The 16,152-nt window shown below is 58.9% G+C and overlaps 5 protein-coding genes across 5 annotated transcripts; all 5 read right to left on the bottom strand.

Moving 5' to 3' along the window:
• Window positions 1-276: 276 nt before the first annotated feature.
• On the bottom strand, window positions 277-2,669 carry BXZ73DRAFT_49765 (MFS general substrate transporter; the record flags this gene model as incomplete). The annotated part of the gene is made up of 11 exons (XM_048020313.1): window positions 277-652; window positions 709-761; window positions 822-899; window positions 956-1,081; window positions 1,140-1,172; window positions 1,232-1,364; window positions 1,419-1,473; window positions 1,528-1,648; window positions 1,705-1,981; window positions 2,043-2,244; window positions 2,369-2,669. 11 exons carry the CDS (start codon window positions 2,667-2,669, stop codon window positions 277-279), a joined length of 1,755 nt encoding a protein of 584 aa, XP_047876190.1.
• Window positions 2,670-3,912: 1,243 nt separating this feature from the next.
• BXZ73DRAFT_103109 (uncharacterized protein) lies at window positions 3,913-5,700 on the bottom strand (the record flags this gene model as incomplete). The annotated part of the gene is made up of 1 exon (XM_048015476.1): window positions 3,913-5,700. One exon carries the CDS (start codon window positions 5,698-5,700, stop codon window positions 3,913-3,915), a length of 1,788 nt encoding a protein of 595 aa, XP_047876189.1.
• Window positions 5,701-6,287: 587 nt separating this feature from the next.
• On the bottom strand, window positions 6,288-8,603 carry BXZ73DRAFT_49615 (Nucleotidyltransferase; the record flags this gene model as incomplete). Its single annotated transcript, XM_048020281.1, has 11 exons — window positions 6,288-6,396; window positions 6,453-6,533; window positions 6,588-6,762; window positions 6,813-6,833; window positions 6,896-7,008; window positions 7,069-7,161; window positions 7,214-7,502; window positions 7,556-7,595; window positions 7,661-7,734; window positions 7,797-8,249; window positions 8,312-8,603. The coding sequence occupies 11 exons, from the start codon at window positions 8,601-8,603 to the stop codon at window positions 6,288-6,290; spliced, it is 1,740 nt and encodes a 579-aa protein (XP_047876188.1).
• Window positions 8,604-9,090: 487 nt separating this feature from the next.
• Window positions 9,091-12,406, bottom strand: BXZ73DRAFT_78917 (uncharacterized protein; the record flags this gene model as incomplete). The annotated part of the gene is made up of 4 exons (XM_048022962.1): window positions 9,091-11,573; window positions 11,622-11,707; window positions 11,753-11,958; window positions 12,050-12,406. The coding sequence occupies 4 exons, from the start codon at window positions 12,404-12,406 to the stop codon at window positions 9,091-9,093; spliced, it is 3,132 nt and encodes a 1,043-aa protein (XP_047876187.1).
• Window positions 12,407-14,534: 2,128 nt separating this feature from the next.
• Window positions 14,535-16,008, bottom strand: BXZ73DRAFT_103106 (uncharacterized protein; the record flags this gene model as incomplete). The annotated part of the gene is made up of 3 exons (XM_048015475.1): window positions 14,535-15,208; window positions 15,261-15,543; window positions 15,739-16,008. 3 exons carry the CDS (start codon window positions 16,006-16,008, stop codon window positions 14,535-14,537), a joined length of 1,227 nt encoding a protein of 408 aa, XP_047876186.1.
• Between the last annotated feature and the right edge of the window lie 144 nt (window positions 16,009-16,152).

Below are 16,152 nucleotides of genomic sequence, written 5' to 3'. Positions count from 1 at the left end.
CGAGTCTCGGGGACTCTCAAGGAGGAAAAATCAAAACGAGGGACGGACTCGTTCTACATCGCTTTCGCTTTCGCTTACACGCTCACGCCCACGACCTGTTGTTGTACACGTACGCGAATCTGTCATTATAACCGAGTATATCCTGAATCCAACAAATCTTACGTCCAAGCACCTCTAAAATCTATAGCCTGGCTGTCTGGGAGGTCGTCTATGTCCCCGTGCGTGCGTCATCAAGTCCATGAAAGTTCGTGAGCAGGGAATCCACTCCGCCTGCACTCAAACCTCCACCTTCTCTCCCAAGGCTGGCGTCTCCGCCCTCGACGGCCCCGTATTCTTCCTCTCCCTCTCGACCCTGTCCTCTTCCTCCGCCTTCTTCTTCAGCTCGGCCTCGTCCCCGCGCGTGAGCTCGGTGTGCTTGATCATGAACACCGCCACGACCGTCGCGAGCGCGGCGAGCGCGGCGTTGAGGAGGAACACCACGCGGAAGCCGCGCACGTACGCGTCCAGCACCCGCGCCGCGACGTCCGCGGGCAGCCGCACCGCGTCCGACGCGGACGTGGGCGCGCTGAGCGCGGTCGGGTCGTCGACGACCGCGGAGATGACGGACGCGGGGAGCCCGAGCTTGGCCATCTCGCTGCGGAGGGCGTTGTTCCTGGCGCGGCACGAAGGTGAGCGAGCGGGGTGGGGTGGTGGGAGGCGCGGACGTACGTGATCGTGGCGCCGATGGCGAGGGAGAAGGTGCCGCCGAGGAGGCGGATGAACTGGGAGGAGGGGCTTTGTGAGGAGATGTTGGAGAGCGGTGGGAGACGGTTGGTACGCACGTTGCGCACCGCGGTGACGACGGACATGTCCTTGCGCGACACGCTCGCTTGCGCAGCGACGGTGGTGGTCTGGAGAGTCTGCGACAGTACCAAGCGTGAGCCGACGGCTCGCTTGGAGGGCGGATGGTACGCACTCCCCCTGCGCCGACCCCGGTGATGAGCATGAAGAACACAAGCAGTCCCTGGGGTGTCGACGGCTTCACCGTGGACAAGCATCCACAGCCGATTGCATAGATGGCGAAGCCCATGTAGATGATGGTCTACTTCGTATATTAGAGACAGAGACAACTCGGGCAGAGCGTCGGAAATCGCCCTTACCCGGTACCTGCCTGTCCGGCTGACAATTTGACCCTGTTAAAACCTCACTAAGTTGCTTGCAAATATAATGGCGTTTGAACGGAAGTACCAACCGAGCAGAAGCTAGCCGTTGTTTGGCTTACGAGCACTGGGAGCAGGAACACCCCTGACCTTACGGCAGAGTATCCGAGCGCGACTTGGAAGAACTGGGGAAGGTAGTACAGTGAAGAGTAGAAGATGACGCCGCTGTGCATTCGATCAGACAGGCGGAACGCAGCGAGAAGTAGTTGAGAAACGCACTTTGAGAACATGGTGAGGTAAACACCAATAACTGTGATCTGCTTGAAAATGTACACTGAAGGCCATAGTTAGTCGGACGATCACGTTGCGTACACCACGGGAAACGTACTCGGCACAATGGGAAGACGCGCTCCCCTCCATTCCCATAGACAGAAGAGCGCGATAACGAAGAAACCCGCGACCAGAGGGGCAATGACGACAGGAGATGACCACGGGAAGGTCACTCCCCCCTGCACGCGACCGATTCAGATGTCAGAAAACGAAGTCATCTATGAAGTCGTGGAACGCATGCCCAGATCAGAGGCAATGTGACGAGCGCACACCCCACCAAAGTGAGGATAGTTCCCAGATAGTCGACGACCGCGAGCTTCCTGCGGAAGTCGCCCCCAACCTTCTTCAGCGGCAAAACGAGGACGACGCAGGGGATTGCGACAGCAGAGACGGGCAGCGTGACCCAGAAGCACCATTGCCAGCCAACCTTCTCTGAGATGACACCACCGAGTAATGGACCGACGGCAAAGCCGAACGCGACGACCACTCCGATGATGCCCTGGTATTTACCCCTGTACGGCGTCGAACCTAGGGTAAGCATGTGCTACGCAGAACCCCGGCCACCACACTCACCTATCGCGGAGGGAAACAACGTCTGATATCACAATTTGCGCGATGCTGACGATGCCACCCCCGCCCACGCCGGCAAAACCACGGAGAACGATGACCTCGATGATCGTGCGCGAGAAGCCGGCGGCGAGGTTGCCGACCATGAAGATGCCCATTGCCAAACACAGCGCGGCCTTTCGGCCGAAGATGTCGCTGAAGCGCCCGTCTGTGAAGCGGCTGAAGTCAGTGCTCAGAAGAGTTTGAAACGCTCCACCGCACGCGGGCTTGGCGGGCACCGTCGCGGTCGCATGCCTGGAGAGAAGGCGTGAAATATGCAGACGGGGACTCACAGAGAGGCTGGAACGCGGTGGACGTGAGGAAGTACGCCGACGGCACCCAGGAGACGACCGAGCCCGCGTTGAAGGCAGCAGCAATCGTTGGGAGGGCGGTGGCGACGATGGTTGAATCCAGGCATGAGACGAGGATGCAGAGCGAAAGACCACCGAAGACTGCCACGACCTTCCTGCGCGGGAGGAGGTTCGTTTGGTCCGTGAGGGAGATCGTTTCCGAGCGCGAGTCCACGACGGTGCGCGCATCTTCGACGATATCCACAGTGGACACAGTTTGGGAGACAGCAGGAGTGGCCGACATGGCGCGTCGGGGCCCGTGTTGAGAACTCAAGCGCTCAAGGCTGGAGGTTATCCGCGAGAGACCGCCGAGGAAGAGGAAAGCTGCGTGGGGACTGCAGGCCTTGGTAAGCTTGGCAATCCATCTGCGAGTTTTATACACCACGATGAAGCGGCGCGCTGCGCGCGATTGTACGTCAACACCCCGGCTCGTTGGGAGTGGGCGCAAAATGCGGGCGCGAGGTCCGACAGAAGACTCACCACAGGCCCAACCCCTTCGTCGGGCTGTCGGGCGCGTCCTGTTATGGCCTGCTCCGCATGACTGGTTACGAGCTTCGGCGCGCACCCGCTACCGACACTCAACATACGATCGCGTTACCTTGTCTCGCTACGCGATTGCCTCCGGGCTCTTCCCCGTCGCCGCTTCTACCCACATCGCCGCTCTCGCGAGCCTCCCCGAGGTCAAGCGCGTCCCTCTAATCCGACCCTGCCTTCCCGCCCGTCTCCGACTCGCTCCGCGCTGGGCCCGCGCTCCGCGACCGTAACACGTCCTTGCGGCGGGCACATCAAAAACCACAGGCTTTGCTTCTATGAATAGGCCCGGATGGGCTGGGATAGGGCCTCGTGCCGAGATTTGAGGCCGAGGGTTATCGGAAAATCGCCGGCCGACGACAACTTCGGAGACGGAGAATTCGACGCCGGTACGATGTTTGGGCACCTAGGGGAAGATGCCATTCATGCACAGACGGCATATAACACGGCGTTACACGATGCGTACCTGCACAGGGATCGTAGTGGTGGCTGCTAGCAGAATGTATGCACCGCATACAGCGACGACAGTCATTGATTGCGCTGTTGCTGGCACTGCTGTGAACATAAGTTTGTGGGTACACACAGGGGGAAATCACTCGCATGCTTGATGAAGGCGTTCATCCGCGCGATAGCGACTGCAGAGGATGGGTGGAGGAGGCAGAGAGCACGAGCACGACGGTTGAGGCAAGCGCTACGGGACTCCGGCGCTTGCCCACAGTTGATCGCAGTGACGTCACAGTCTACCGAACGCCGGCAGCGAATGTGAGGCACCATGGGGATGGATGCATGAAATCAGGTGTATAACAGTTGTGGGTAACAAATGAAAGTACAAAGGGCGTGAAACGGAGACTATTGATACAAGTACATCGGACTCCAACTTCCAACCAATACATATCGTACACCGGCACGCCGCAGCGAACGGAAGTGAGCGAGTCACGAGACAAATACTGTCATGTCTATGGGTATATATCTCCGCCTGTAGGGTTAATGTACAGATCCCACATGGCCTGGGCGTCGTCCGTCAACGGCTGCGCATCTGCGCGCTGTTCGCCCTCGAGCGACTCGAACATCCCGCCAAACTCGGCGCTGTTCACGCACCCCGAATCGTACAGGCTCGGCGTGAACTCTGGAGCGTACCGATCGAGTCCCGTCGGCTGCGCGGGGTGGTACTCGGCACTTCCCGAGGGGGCAAGTGCGTCGTTCACGAGGGACGTCTCCGACGAGGTGTTCATGTGGGACTGCGGCATGTCAGGGAAGGTGGGTGGCATGGGAGGGGAACCACTCAAAGCGGCGAGGCGCATCGAGGAGAGGTCGTTGAAGGCTGGGTTCGCGGTGCGCGTCGGGTGCATGCACGTCATCTGTGGGACGAGGTGGATGTACGGATTGAACGCTTCGACGCTGGGGCCCAAGGGGGCGGATGGGCCTGCGAACGGCCGGGACTCAAACGCGTTCTGAGGCAGTTGAAGAAATTCCTGGCTTCGGGGGAAAGGTATCCGCAGTGGTTGGGAGAACAGAGGCAAGGGAAGGGACGTCTGGGGCATGGTGAACGACGCTTGAGTAAACGGCCCCGAGTACTGAGGGAAAGGTGGCTGCATGGCAGAGGGAGCTTGAACGCGATTCGATCCCCGGGATAGCTGCGCCAGCGACTTGTCGAGCATTGCTGGCTTGTACACCTGCACGTCCGGCATCATCCCGGGCGCAGGTACGGGTTGCGGAGTCGGAAGCGCCTGTTGCTGAAGTGTAGTGTCACCGATGGTAGCGTAGCCAAAGTTGCTCTGGAGGTCGCTTGCCGTCGCCAGGTAGTAGGACGCCCCAGAACTACCGCTGGAGCTGCATTGCGAGAAGCTGGGTCTGGCCGCAGGTTCCTCGAGGCTGATCTTGGGTGGTATCCATGCGGGTGTGACGTTCCTCCCAGAGGCCGTTGTGGGAAGCTTGCCATTGCGCTTGGTGCAATTCTCGTTCGCTTGGCGCTGCAAGTCGAGCTTGTACGCCTGGAAGGCGCGTTCGGCAGCCATCAAGCGGTCCTGGTCTTTGTCCGTACGGTCCACAAGCTCGACAAGCGACTCTGTCCTAAGCGGCAAGAACGGGAGCGCCAGGTCGGCTGCGACGACGACATGACTTGGCGGCGGTGGGACGCGCGAGGATGCTGGCGAAATGGAGGGGGCGTACGGGGTCGTCGAAGTCGAGCGTTTGCCATTCGTGCGGAAGGAAGTGGCCGTCCCGAACGCACTGCCACTCGCCGGCGGGGCGTACGGGTGGTGCCGCGCAACGGTCATACCACCGGGAGATGGACGAGAATGCTCTGCGGTCGACATGGGGATACCGCGGAGGACCCGACGCTGCTTTTTCTGCCGCTTCTCGTGCGCGAGGGGGGAGGGGGAATCTGATGGGGGCGTACCGGAAGTCCCCCGTCGCACTTGCCCCTGCGCGTTCTTTATCTCCTCCCATAGACGCTGCCAACATGTCTTCCAATTCTCCGGAATCTCCCTCATCCACAGTGAGCCGATCTGGGACCTTACGTCGTCTTTGTGGACCCCGCTGCCTAAAAGTGTCTGGTAGGCACCTCGAAATAGAATGAACTGGTTCGGCGCCTTCTTTGGGCCGCGGTCGGCCAAGGCCTTCGGGTCCAAGTATGTTGCGCGCGCTGATGAAATCATCTTTTCTAAATCCGCGTCTGTAGGGACTGGGATTGTGAAACCTGAGCCAGAGCTTGCGTCTTCTCCGTCGAAGTCAAAGTCCGCCATGTTGCTGAAGCCGAGAGGAGACGATTATGCGCAGAGTACTGAAGGAATTCTGTGGACAATGAACAATGGCGTTAGCCACAAGAAGGGAGGGCAGAGTTGGTCAAGCCACCTACAAGAAAGACGACGGAAACAGAGATGAGTATGAGCAGGCGGGAGGAGTGGGGCACGGGAGACGCGGGGAGGGGTATGAGGACCGGAGAGAAAGTGTGGACGACGCGGCCTGCCGATATAAGTACTCCGAGGTCCGCCACCCCCGGAACGGCCAGAGAGGAACGAATGGGCGGGGATTGCCGGTCCAGCTTGGACGGGGAGTGGCATGGGGGTAGTGGGCGAACGACAAAGCAGGTTTTTTACGTCACGCGCGAGTTTTGCTAGCCTAGCATACTCCTCTCGCGGACGCTTCTCGCAGACGGTGTGGAAGCAAGCACGCGCATTGTTTGCATCCATACACGCTGCCTTCATCGAGGGGATCGGCCTCAGGTCGACGGGTGTCGTCTGCGCGAATGCTATCAGTTGAGCCACCCAAGTATGAGCCAGAAAGACATTCACGGGTACTGCCGCTCGGCCACACTGATCAAGGCCACGCTTCACAGATCTGCGTTCCGCAGAGTCGGGTCGATCCACTCCAAACCGAGCAGCTCGAAGACTTCTTTCTCGGATCGCGGGAAGAACTCCTTGGAATCACGTTGGCGCACGCTGTGGTAGGGGAGCATGAACAAAGCGCCGTTTGGCCGAGAGGCACGACCACTTACATGCCTGAGCTGTCGAACTTCATCCCACACTTGTCCTTCGCCCACTGTCGGATGTCGCGCTCGAACATGACTGACCCCGTCCTAGTGCGCATACAGTCAATTTCGGGTGGGGAACGGCGAGTTATAACCACTAACCATCCAAGCACAGCAGTCCAGTACAACTCCGGCGGCGCGAAGATGAGATCCAGTCTTCGTTTGGTCCCGGTATAGAAGGAGGAATCCGGTGGTAAGACGATCACTGTTAGCGATTTCTCGATGGAGTCCAAGTTATTGGCGCGGTTGGGACTTTGAGAGTGATAACTGCCCAGGTCTGAGGGTGCATCAACACGTGGTGGGCCTATGGAGAGTACCGTAACGTACGCATTACGTGGGTGATCATCCCTGCGAGCACAACACGGCATGAGCATGACAGGAAAGCGACTCAAACAGCACTGCTAGGGCACCTCGATTGTATAGCCGGCGAAGGAAGCGCTTGCACATCCCTCCTATTTTTGAGCGGTCGGGGTGTGTGAAAACGATGTCCAAGTCATTGCTTTCAGGTTTTCCGCGACGGTATCTGGCAACGACAACGTCAGAGAGCTGGCAGGCACATCTGAAAGAGTACGAAGAGACATACCCTCCTGCCATGATCGACACAAATCCGGGCTCTAAATCGTTGAGCTCGTGGACCACGACCCGGTACATCTCCTCCGCCTCGGCGCGGGGTATCCTTACCGGACTCACATGAGCGAATTGGCAGAAGAGCGTGACATGAGACTCACTTCTTCTCCAGGTCTCCACGCAGACCAAGCGCAACCCGGACCCAGTTGTCCCCTAACCCGTCGTCGTACACCATATGCTTCCCGCCGCCCGGTTTCTGAGGCGCCTGCTCCATTTCGACTAGCCCGCCGTCGTGGGGGGAAACGTAGCGCTCCACGCCGTAGTAGATCTCCAAGTCTTCAAGGGAACGAAGTCCGAGATTGAAGAGTCGGCGGGCGGAAGTCGGGCCAATACCGTACACCGAGGTGAAGAGTGAGAGAACCTTGAACCGTTCCGACGACTTGATGGTTTCTGGTCATAATTCATGTGAGTTGGCGATGTAGATTGCGAAGAGTCACCCGCACCAGCTTCAGAAACCTTGCCAGTGTCAATGAATTCTTCTATCTATGGGGATGCGGATGAGCGGGAGAACCCAGGGCGCATTCACGGCGAAAACAAGAGAACGATACCTTAAGCGCAATCTTGGGCCCAATATGTGGCAGGTTCCCCACTTGGCGCAGGGATCGGATGTGGTGCGGATATGCTGCGTGATATCCAATGCATTATAAGCGTTGCGAGCTTTGGACTACGCTGTAGATGGTATACCTTTGAGAATTGAAACTGCCCGCTCGTAACTCAACGCACTGCGGTCGTCCCCATCCAAGGTCCGACTCCGACGGAGCACGTTAAGTTCGGTGGCGAGGGCTTGATTCGGGCATACCAGTGGCGACGGTCGTCGACAAGCATAGCGGGACGTGTAATCCAACTTGGAGACGTCTGTGGGAATAGGGGGCTGCGGAGGCAAGAGATATTGAGGGTCGTCTTCAGAGACGCGAGGCAGCAACAGACGCGAAACAGAAGGGCCGGCAACAGAGACTTGAGGCGGAACGGTCTCGGACTTAGAAGAATTTCCGCAAGCACAGGGGTCGTGAGTACAGCGGGGGCAGTTCTTCATGGTCGTGTCGTGAAGATCTTGAATCGCGACATAGTCCTCGCAAGGCAAAGCAGCACCCGCACGAACTGAGTCTCTCAGCCATTGAGGGGTAACAACCGCTTTCGCTTTCTGCCACGGACGACGCGTGAAAGTGAGCTGCATGAAGGCGGAGTGATAAGACTGTTACTCACCGCGATGTCCCAATCAACATGTCTCTCTAGACGCTTCCGCATGCCAATGGCCGTGACAATCACATCTGCGTCTCTCGGATCTTGGCAGACGCCTCGTGTATGGTGCTCGGCAAGGCTGAGTAGCGAGCCTACCGACGGTGCATCCAGCTTCGCTTGCACCAGATAGACCTTCACATCGAGCTTGTGAGAGAGCTTTGCTCGCTTGGCACCAGGTGGAGGCTGTGACGAAGACTGGGAATAGGAACCCGGGTTTGTCTCCTGTTCGTATGCTGGTCGTTTGAGAGGCATGTTATGGCACGTCTGCTACTGCCGGTATCAATGAGAGGTAGAGAAGATCAGGAGGGAAATGGGGACGCACCTGGGACTGCATTTATGACCGCAGAATGAGCGAAGATTACGACATGGAGGTCCACCGCGCTCTCACGCTGTCTGGTGTGGCAGATCGACGCCAGCGTGGTTGTAAGAAGGCGAGGAGCGAGGAAGAGGGCACTCTAGGCGGGGAAAGTGGGTGTCAAGGTGGGTGTTGGGGTTTAAGGGCGCATATGCCACACAGTGGCACTCTGGGATATGCCCGGGAACAGGCGTCTATTGGTCTATTGTCTTGTTTCTCAGCCAGAGCGTCTCCGATACTCGTCAAGGCGCGCTGCTCGAAGATTAAGCACAAGTACAATATGCCCCACTTCTGCGACTCTGAGAGGTATAAGAGGATGTAGGTAGCTTGCATCTAGGATATTACAGGATGTACTACATTACGAGGAATACACGGCAGGTAGCATCAGTCCGAATGCGAGCACAGTTCTTCTCCCCACGACTCCTCGTCATCTGTATCTCCGCTCTGCGAAACAGCACCATCAAGGGTGCCCTCCAGTTCTGCACAACCTCCGTCAACGCCCGCTTCTGAGCCCTCGGCCTCCGCGACGGCAGCCACCCCGGTCGCCTCGTCGCTGGGCCAAGTAATTGGCGTAGACGTTGCACCATCCTGGACGGACACACCACCGTCCGTCACCCACGAACCGGACTCGGAGCTCTCCTCAAGCTCAGCCATAAAGTCAGCGGTGCAGGCTTCGATGACGTCTTTCAAATCCTCGCCATGAAGAAACCCGAAGTCAATATCGTCGCGAGATTCACCATTTGCTTCGGCTTCGGCTTCGAACTCGAACCACTCCGGGGGAAGCACGAGGGAGTCTTCAGGCTTGATGACGGGTGTAGGTGCGGCGTTGCGAAGGAGCGGGGGGTCTTCAGTGTCGTCCTGAGGCTGAGTCGTCGGGATGGTGGTAGTGTGGGAGCCAGATTGAGAGGGGCCAATGTAGGGCTGAGGGGCGTCTGATACAGGGATCTTTGCAAGAGCAGTAGAGAGAGGGTCGTCCAAGTATGAAGGCTGAGGCGTGGTCGCACCGTAGAGAGATTCCTCAGAGGCCGGAAGTTCGAGGCATGGAACATCGAACATGAAAACCGCCGGGTCCGTGGGCTCGGTGAAGGGCGGCAGAGGTTGCATCGTCCCCGCCATCGGCAGTCTTTGCATTGCTGCGGGCGTGAAATGAGGATACATGAGATCTGCGCCAGGTTGTGGGGCGCCGTTTACCATAAGAGTATTGTTGTTGTCCGGAACCGGAGGACTGTAGAAGGGAAGTTGATAGTATATTTGAGGAGGAGGGACAGCGAATGGGTTGAGGGATGGGTCGAAGGCGTAAGGATTATGTACAAGTGGGTACTGGAGACCTGGGGGATGGAATTGCCCCGGCATCGGGGGCGGCGCCTGTCCATAGTTCTGCAGAAGCTGCGCGGCTTGCGTCATGTATGCTTGAGCCTGCTGGATCGGAATTTGGGGAATGAACATGTTGGCGATCTGCTCAGGAAGCGACGGGTCGTCGATGTTGAAGATCTCGCCGATCACTGCCGGATCTGCGAGGTGCTGGAGGAACTCGGGCGCCATACCAGGGTCTGCGCCAGGAAGGTCGCCTTGAGGGGTGCCAACGTGCTGCTGAGGGACTGGCTCGCGGACGTGTCGCACAGGCTCCTGTACGGCGGCAACGGGATGAGCTGATGGGCCGTCGGTGCGTGACACGATCTCCTGGGCTCCTCGTTTCCCCTTCTTTGGTTCTCCCTTCAGTCTCGCTTTCTTCGACTCCTCCGCATCCTGCTTGTACGCCAACTCCCGGCCCGTGTCGCCCAGTTTTGGTGCCGTGCCTTTCGGCCACGGCGGCAGCGGGTCACCGTTCGCCCACGCAATGTAACGTCGCTTCCTGATCGGCTGCCAAACGTCGAGCTTCTTCCACGCCCACTCGAGGTTGAGCATCGTCCCCTTGAAGTTGAGCGGCCGGACGGGGCGCGGGTGGCCGCCCTTCCTCTTCTTCCACTCGCCGTGGACGGTGAAGAGGATCTTGAGCAGGACACGCACCATGTCGTATGTGAACTGGCGGAAGGCCTTCTCGTCCGTAGAGACCTTTACGCCGTCGAAGCGAACGTCTGCCTTCCGCCAGATCGAGTTGTCCGGCGCGGGGAGCTCGTAGTCGAGGTCGTCGAGGGATTTGTTGCTGCTCTCAGGCGGGTGGCTCTGTATAACTTTGACAAGAGGGACATCCTTGGAGGGCGCGGTCTCGGGACCAGACGTCTCCGAAGGCGTCAAGTTCGCGGAGGACGCGGCCTCGGGGTGGACGACCGGCACGGGAACCATGAAGGACGTAGCTTGGGCGGCACGAAAACTGCTCGAGGGTGGTGCGAGGGGCGGGACGGAGGGGCGGGCATAAGGGTGGTGGTGAGAGTCTGAATGGGAGCTCGGTCCGGCAACGGACTGTGGATGCGTGTCGTGACGAGATCGAGTCTTGGAACGACGAACTCGGGGAGCTGCTTGCACGGGTGGGGAAATCCCGGCAAGCTGCTCTGCGACCTGAGTCATCGAAGGACGAGGGAAGCGAAGGGGGACGGCGGGGGCAGATGAGACGGCGTGCAAAGTTGGGTATAGTGTGGATTCAGGAGCGAACCGCGTCTTCGTGCGTTTCTTGGGACGAGCCATCGGTTCCTCGTTGATAGCTTCTCCCCCCGTGCCTGGGGCGGTGGAGGTGGTGGCATGAGATCCCCTTCGGTATCTCGAGACCGTTTCCTCCGGTGGTGGAACTGGGAAAACGGCGGAGGGTTCGCTTGTAGGTGGGCGGGGGACATCGCGGACGGGTGAACCCCTCCGTCGTTGGAGGCCATGACGGACGGACGGATCGTTCGATGACCAGAGCCTGAGTGGCGCGCGCTCCTTGGAACCAGAAACTTACTGTCAAGACTGACAGGGATCGACGTGAGAGCTAACGTACACACCTGGGTGGTCGTCTGGACGGTGGAAGGGGGCGCGGGACACCGGGGGTTTAGTGGGGGGAAGAAGGGCGGGGGTGAGAACAAGAGAGCTTCCGGCGCGTCTTTACGTTGAACACCGAGCACCATTCGCGGACCATCTTCCCGACCAGGTTGCTTGGACCACACCAGCGGGCGCGCACGCTAGAATCCCCACGGGCGTTCCCCGAATTCGGTAAGCAACCGCGACCACAATGCCGCGGCTGCCCGTTCCGGCGATAAATCCGCGGGGCGGGCCAGGCACCGAGGCCTCGATGCCATTCGACGAAGATCCACCTCGTGCCAACCCCGTCCTCGAGCTGCACTGCCCCAACGTATCATCGGGGGTCCTCGATTTCAGTAACTGAACGAGTCACTCGCCGAGCGGGGAGGGAGCAATGGGGGAGTTGGGACACATTTGTGCCTCGCTGAATCTTGAGATGGCCGCGCTCGCCTTGTGTCCAGCAGGACAATGAGCTGGCGGCGCCGGTTGCCAATGTTACGGAGCGAGCGCTTGTGCCGGGTTCAGGCCATGCATGAACCTTGTCCAACGTGCCCGTGTAGCTTCTGACTTGCGTTCGAAGCGGCCGAGTGGAGGGCCCTGGCCAGAACAAAGCGTAAGACAACGTCGAGGTAGAAGCGGAGGGGCACTGTTGGCCCTTGGGGGGCTGTACCTTGCTGTCCATGCAAGGATCTTCTGATGACTTGGTCTTTGCCACGAGTACTTGTCCGCCCCGCCCCGCCCCGCCCCGCCCGGACCGGAATCCACACATGGGCTCTGCTTCCTTGGATTGTCAGTACCCCAGTGCCTATAGAAGCGCCTCTGCAACAGGTTGTCGAACACGCGGAGTCAGTATGCCGTGGAACTGGTCTGGTTGGATATTGAGCAAGTGCCAAACACGGCGAAAGGAGTGGGATTACTGTCGCACGTACAGCGTGTATGCATGAAGGATAGAACGGATGAAGGGAGGACGAGGGATGCAAGTTGACTCAGTTCGGAGGCTGGCAGAGTTACGCCAGAGCTGAACGGGACTGGCGTCTATATTGAAGATAAGATAAGATAAAAAGCGGTGGAGATATAGTGGGCTATTGAAGCCAGTGTGTGCGCCTCATTTCTTTCTACTCTCACCCCTCGGCTACGCGACTGTTCCCCACCCTGTCACTAGGAGTAGATACGTGTCTTGTGCACACGCAGGACAACACACAACTCAAAGTGGAAATCTTGGTGGCAGATGATGATGCCGCTCGCGCCGGACTTGAACCGTACGCCGTCTTATCGCGGGCTCCCGAGGGATGTGGCTTGACCAGGTCAACAATGGGTGAGCTGCTTGTGTCAATGCAACGTTCTCCTCGATGTTCGCTCAGCCGGTTGACCCTGGCGCACGATGTCCGCTCTTGAGAGTCCGGCAAGAGCGGCCGCCGTACCCTTCCCCTGGCGGATGTGGGATGTGGGTGTGGCCAGTTTTTTCAGGACTGCACGAGCGTTTTCGCGGTTTTTTCCCCTGCGCGCAGAGTCTCCATCTTTCCTCGCATACTATCGTCTTCACGACGCGAACAGGACGTTCGCTCGAGGGGTGTCCACTCGGTACACACTTCGTCATGATACTTCTGCATTCTCTGTCGTCTTTGCTTCGTTAGACTCGTCAGCATGGATGCGATGCATGATCCAGCCCAGGCTGCCTAGTATCCGTCAACGAGCAGCGTGGAAGCTCCTCCGAGGCTTATCGCCCTCGGAATGCGCTTCTATGTCTAAGTAGAACTGCGCACAGTCCGTTAAGACATCACGACGCAGCGCTATCGCGACGAAAATACGTCCGTGAGATCATACAGGTCGAGTTCGCAGCACAACTGCATGCGCATCTCACGCTCGACCTCCGGCCAGCCCTTGTGATGCATGGTTATGTCAACAAGCAGCCTCGTGAACCTCATTCCACCGCTCTTCCGCTCTTCTCCACTATCTCGCTCCTGACTGGCCGGGCTTCTGGCCGACCCTTGGTCCCGCGATCGAGGGCGTCTGTTGTGCTACCGCAGCACTCTAGAGGGGTGCCGCGAGTATATCAACCCCCTCAGTTCTCCGGCTCCTCACTGGACTCCGGTCTGGGATGGCGGGCCGCCGCGCCCAACGGCAGACGGAGGAAACCCAGAAGATCTACTTCCCTTCTCTTTGGTGAGTGAGTGCCTGTTTTGGGCGTGCTCAATCTCCAACATACGAGTCTCCAGTTGAAACGATGTCAGCCCCGCAACGCTGAACAGCGTTGGTAACCGCAGCCAGAACCCATGGGAGCTCGCGTCAAGGGCACACTGGGGCCTTGATGTTCGTCAAGGCCTCGTAAGGCGGCGGTGAGGTAAGAGGGGAGCTCAAGAGGGGGGTTTCATCGTTTGTGTTTGCCAGCAGCCGGCCGGTGAGTCGTTCTGGGATGGTCTTTCCATCATCCCATCAACTCTTATTGATCATCACCTATATGATTTCGGCTTACAGCGTCGCGATCTGCGTGAGTTCCGCGACCGCCTCCGGGGCCGCTGTCAACGGCACTTGGGAAGAGATTCAGTGGTGGCCCGAAGTAAGTTCATGTTATGTTCACTGTTGCTCATGCAGGCCCGAACTGATAATGCCCACGGAGGTCCACAATCATGAGATGGCTCTCACTACTGTATCTCTGTCCCAGTGAGGGCAAGTCAAACTTGCTGTCTTTGAACACGTAGTTACAGTGTATCTCTGAGAATACAACTGCAACTGTGTGAAATGAAGTCAAGCATTTGGCCAAATACGTCTCACTCGTTTGCGTTGACGTTGACCAAGACTGAGGTGTCTGGGGATTGTGATCCGTACGCGTGTATTATAGCAAGCAATAACGACATGTAGTGTACTTTCCCTCCTCCCACTCACATCCGTGCCCGCGGTCACCGCCAGCCACCGCCCAGAAGCTTGAGTAGCCGCTTGCGGATCGTCTCGTTGTCCTGGGCCTCCGCTGCTTCCTTTGCCGCCTCCGCCTCCGCCTTCTCCGCTTCCTCCGCCTCCTTAGCCGCCTTCGCAGCCGCGTCTATGAGCGGCGCACGCGCGTTGCGCCGCGCAAGCTCCAGGATCCTCGCCTTGCCCGTCAAGCGCTTCGACGCATCCGGAGCGGCGGCGTGCTGAGATTGAGGCTCGGGTTCGAACTCGACGACTTCCTCTGCTGTCGCGGAAACCGCTTCGACTGTGGTGGACGACGCCGTTGCAGACGGTGCGGAGCGCGGGGGTTCCTGTGGGATGAAGTGCAAGTCTGTCCACGCGTCCGCGACCGGTTCCACGCGTGAAGACTGGGCGGCGACGTCGTGCGCAGGCTCCTCCACAGTCGCATCGACTACAGGCTCTTGGCTCGCGGCGGGCTTCACGGAGCGTTGGCTTGTCGCAGGCGTTAGCCCGACCTTTTCGGCGTGCGGGCGCCACTTGGTGAGCAAGTCCGTCATCTCCTGCGGGACCGGCCGGTCGCCCTCCTGCGGGGTGTAAAAGCCGCCCCACTGGTACAAGATTGCGCCAAAATTCTGCTGATGCTTGATGAACCTTGGATGCAAATAATCGTTGGCCTTGCTGCCTTCTGTAAGGGTACGTGAGCGGCGTGCTTCCGGCGGGGTGTGAGGAAGACTTACTGTTGCGTTGGAGGATGAGCTCGATGACTTGGGTCTTCTTGGGGTCTTCCGGCACGGCCATGGTCGCGGCGCCATAGAGCCCCTGGTTCTGACTTCCGTCGCGGTCTCTTCGCGTGAGCAGGTTCTCGAGATCGGCGAGCCCGACGCCGCCGGGCTGGTTGGTGGGGAAGATGGGGACGACGACCTTGAGGTTGGTACCGCTCTCGGGGATCTGTTTCACAGCTTCTGGGTCTTCAAAAAAGACTTGGAAATGCGCCGTGTACTCATTCGGATCGCTTGGGTGCTACGGACCGGAACGTCATCAGCCAGGAACCACGGTGCCAGAGTGGAAGGATTGGAGGCCTCTCATGCGCCCACGGAGCATCGCGTGACGCGCAGACAGAGTCTCTTCGTAGCAGTCCCTGTCGCCATGCCTGAAACGCACGCGCCATAGAGGGAGGTGAAGAGGAGGGAGGGGGAGTGAGCAGGTCGTACTCACACGTCTCTTCAAGTCATAACGCTTGATGGTCCCGAATCTCATTTCCAGCCCACGAAGCAGCGCGAACATCTCCGGCATGGTCTTCACGTCGTTCCACGCGCGCACATACACCGCATCCCCGGTTTCGTCGACACGACGTGGTTCGGAAGACCAGGCAGCCGCTGGGTCCATGGACGAGGACGAGGCAACCGACTCAGCGGCCTGCGCCTCGGTGGCCAGCGAGCGGAAGACCTGCCGCGGACACGCGAGCCGCCTGACCGCGGTCTTCATAGCAGGCCTTGCTACCGCCATGCTACACGCCAAAGAGATAGCCAGAGGAAGGGGGGGGAAGGGGGGGGACTAGGATGAGGAGGAAGCCGGAGGAAGAAGTGAGTCTCGGCGAGACAGCGGGACGGTGAGCTGAGCGCCTTGGTT

The sequence above is a fragment of the Epithele typhae genome (genome assembly GCF_022376455.1).
Source record: "Epithele typhae strain CBS 203.58 chromosome Unknown BXZ73scaffold_37, whole genome shotgun sequence".
Taxonomy (NCBI): domain Eukaryota; kingdom Fungi; phylum Basidiomycota; class Agaricomycetes; order Polyporales; family Epitheliaceae; genus Epithele; species Epithele typhae.
Note: the sequence above shows the minus strand (reverse complement) of the source record. Positions and strands in the feature narration are given on the sequence as shown.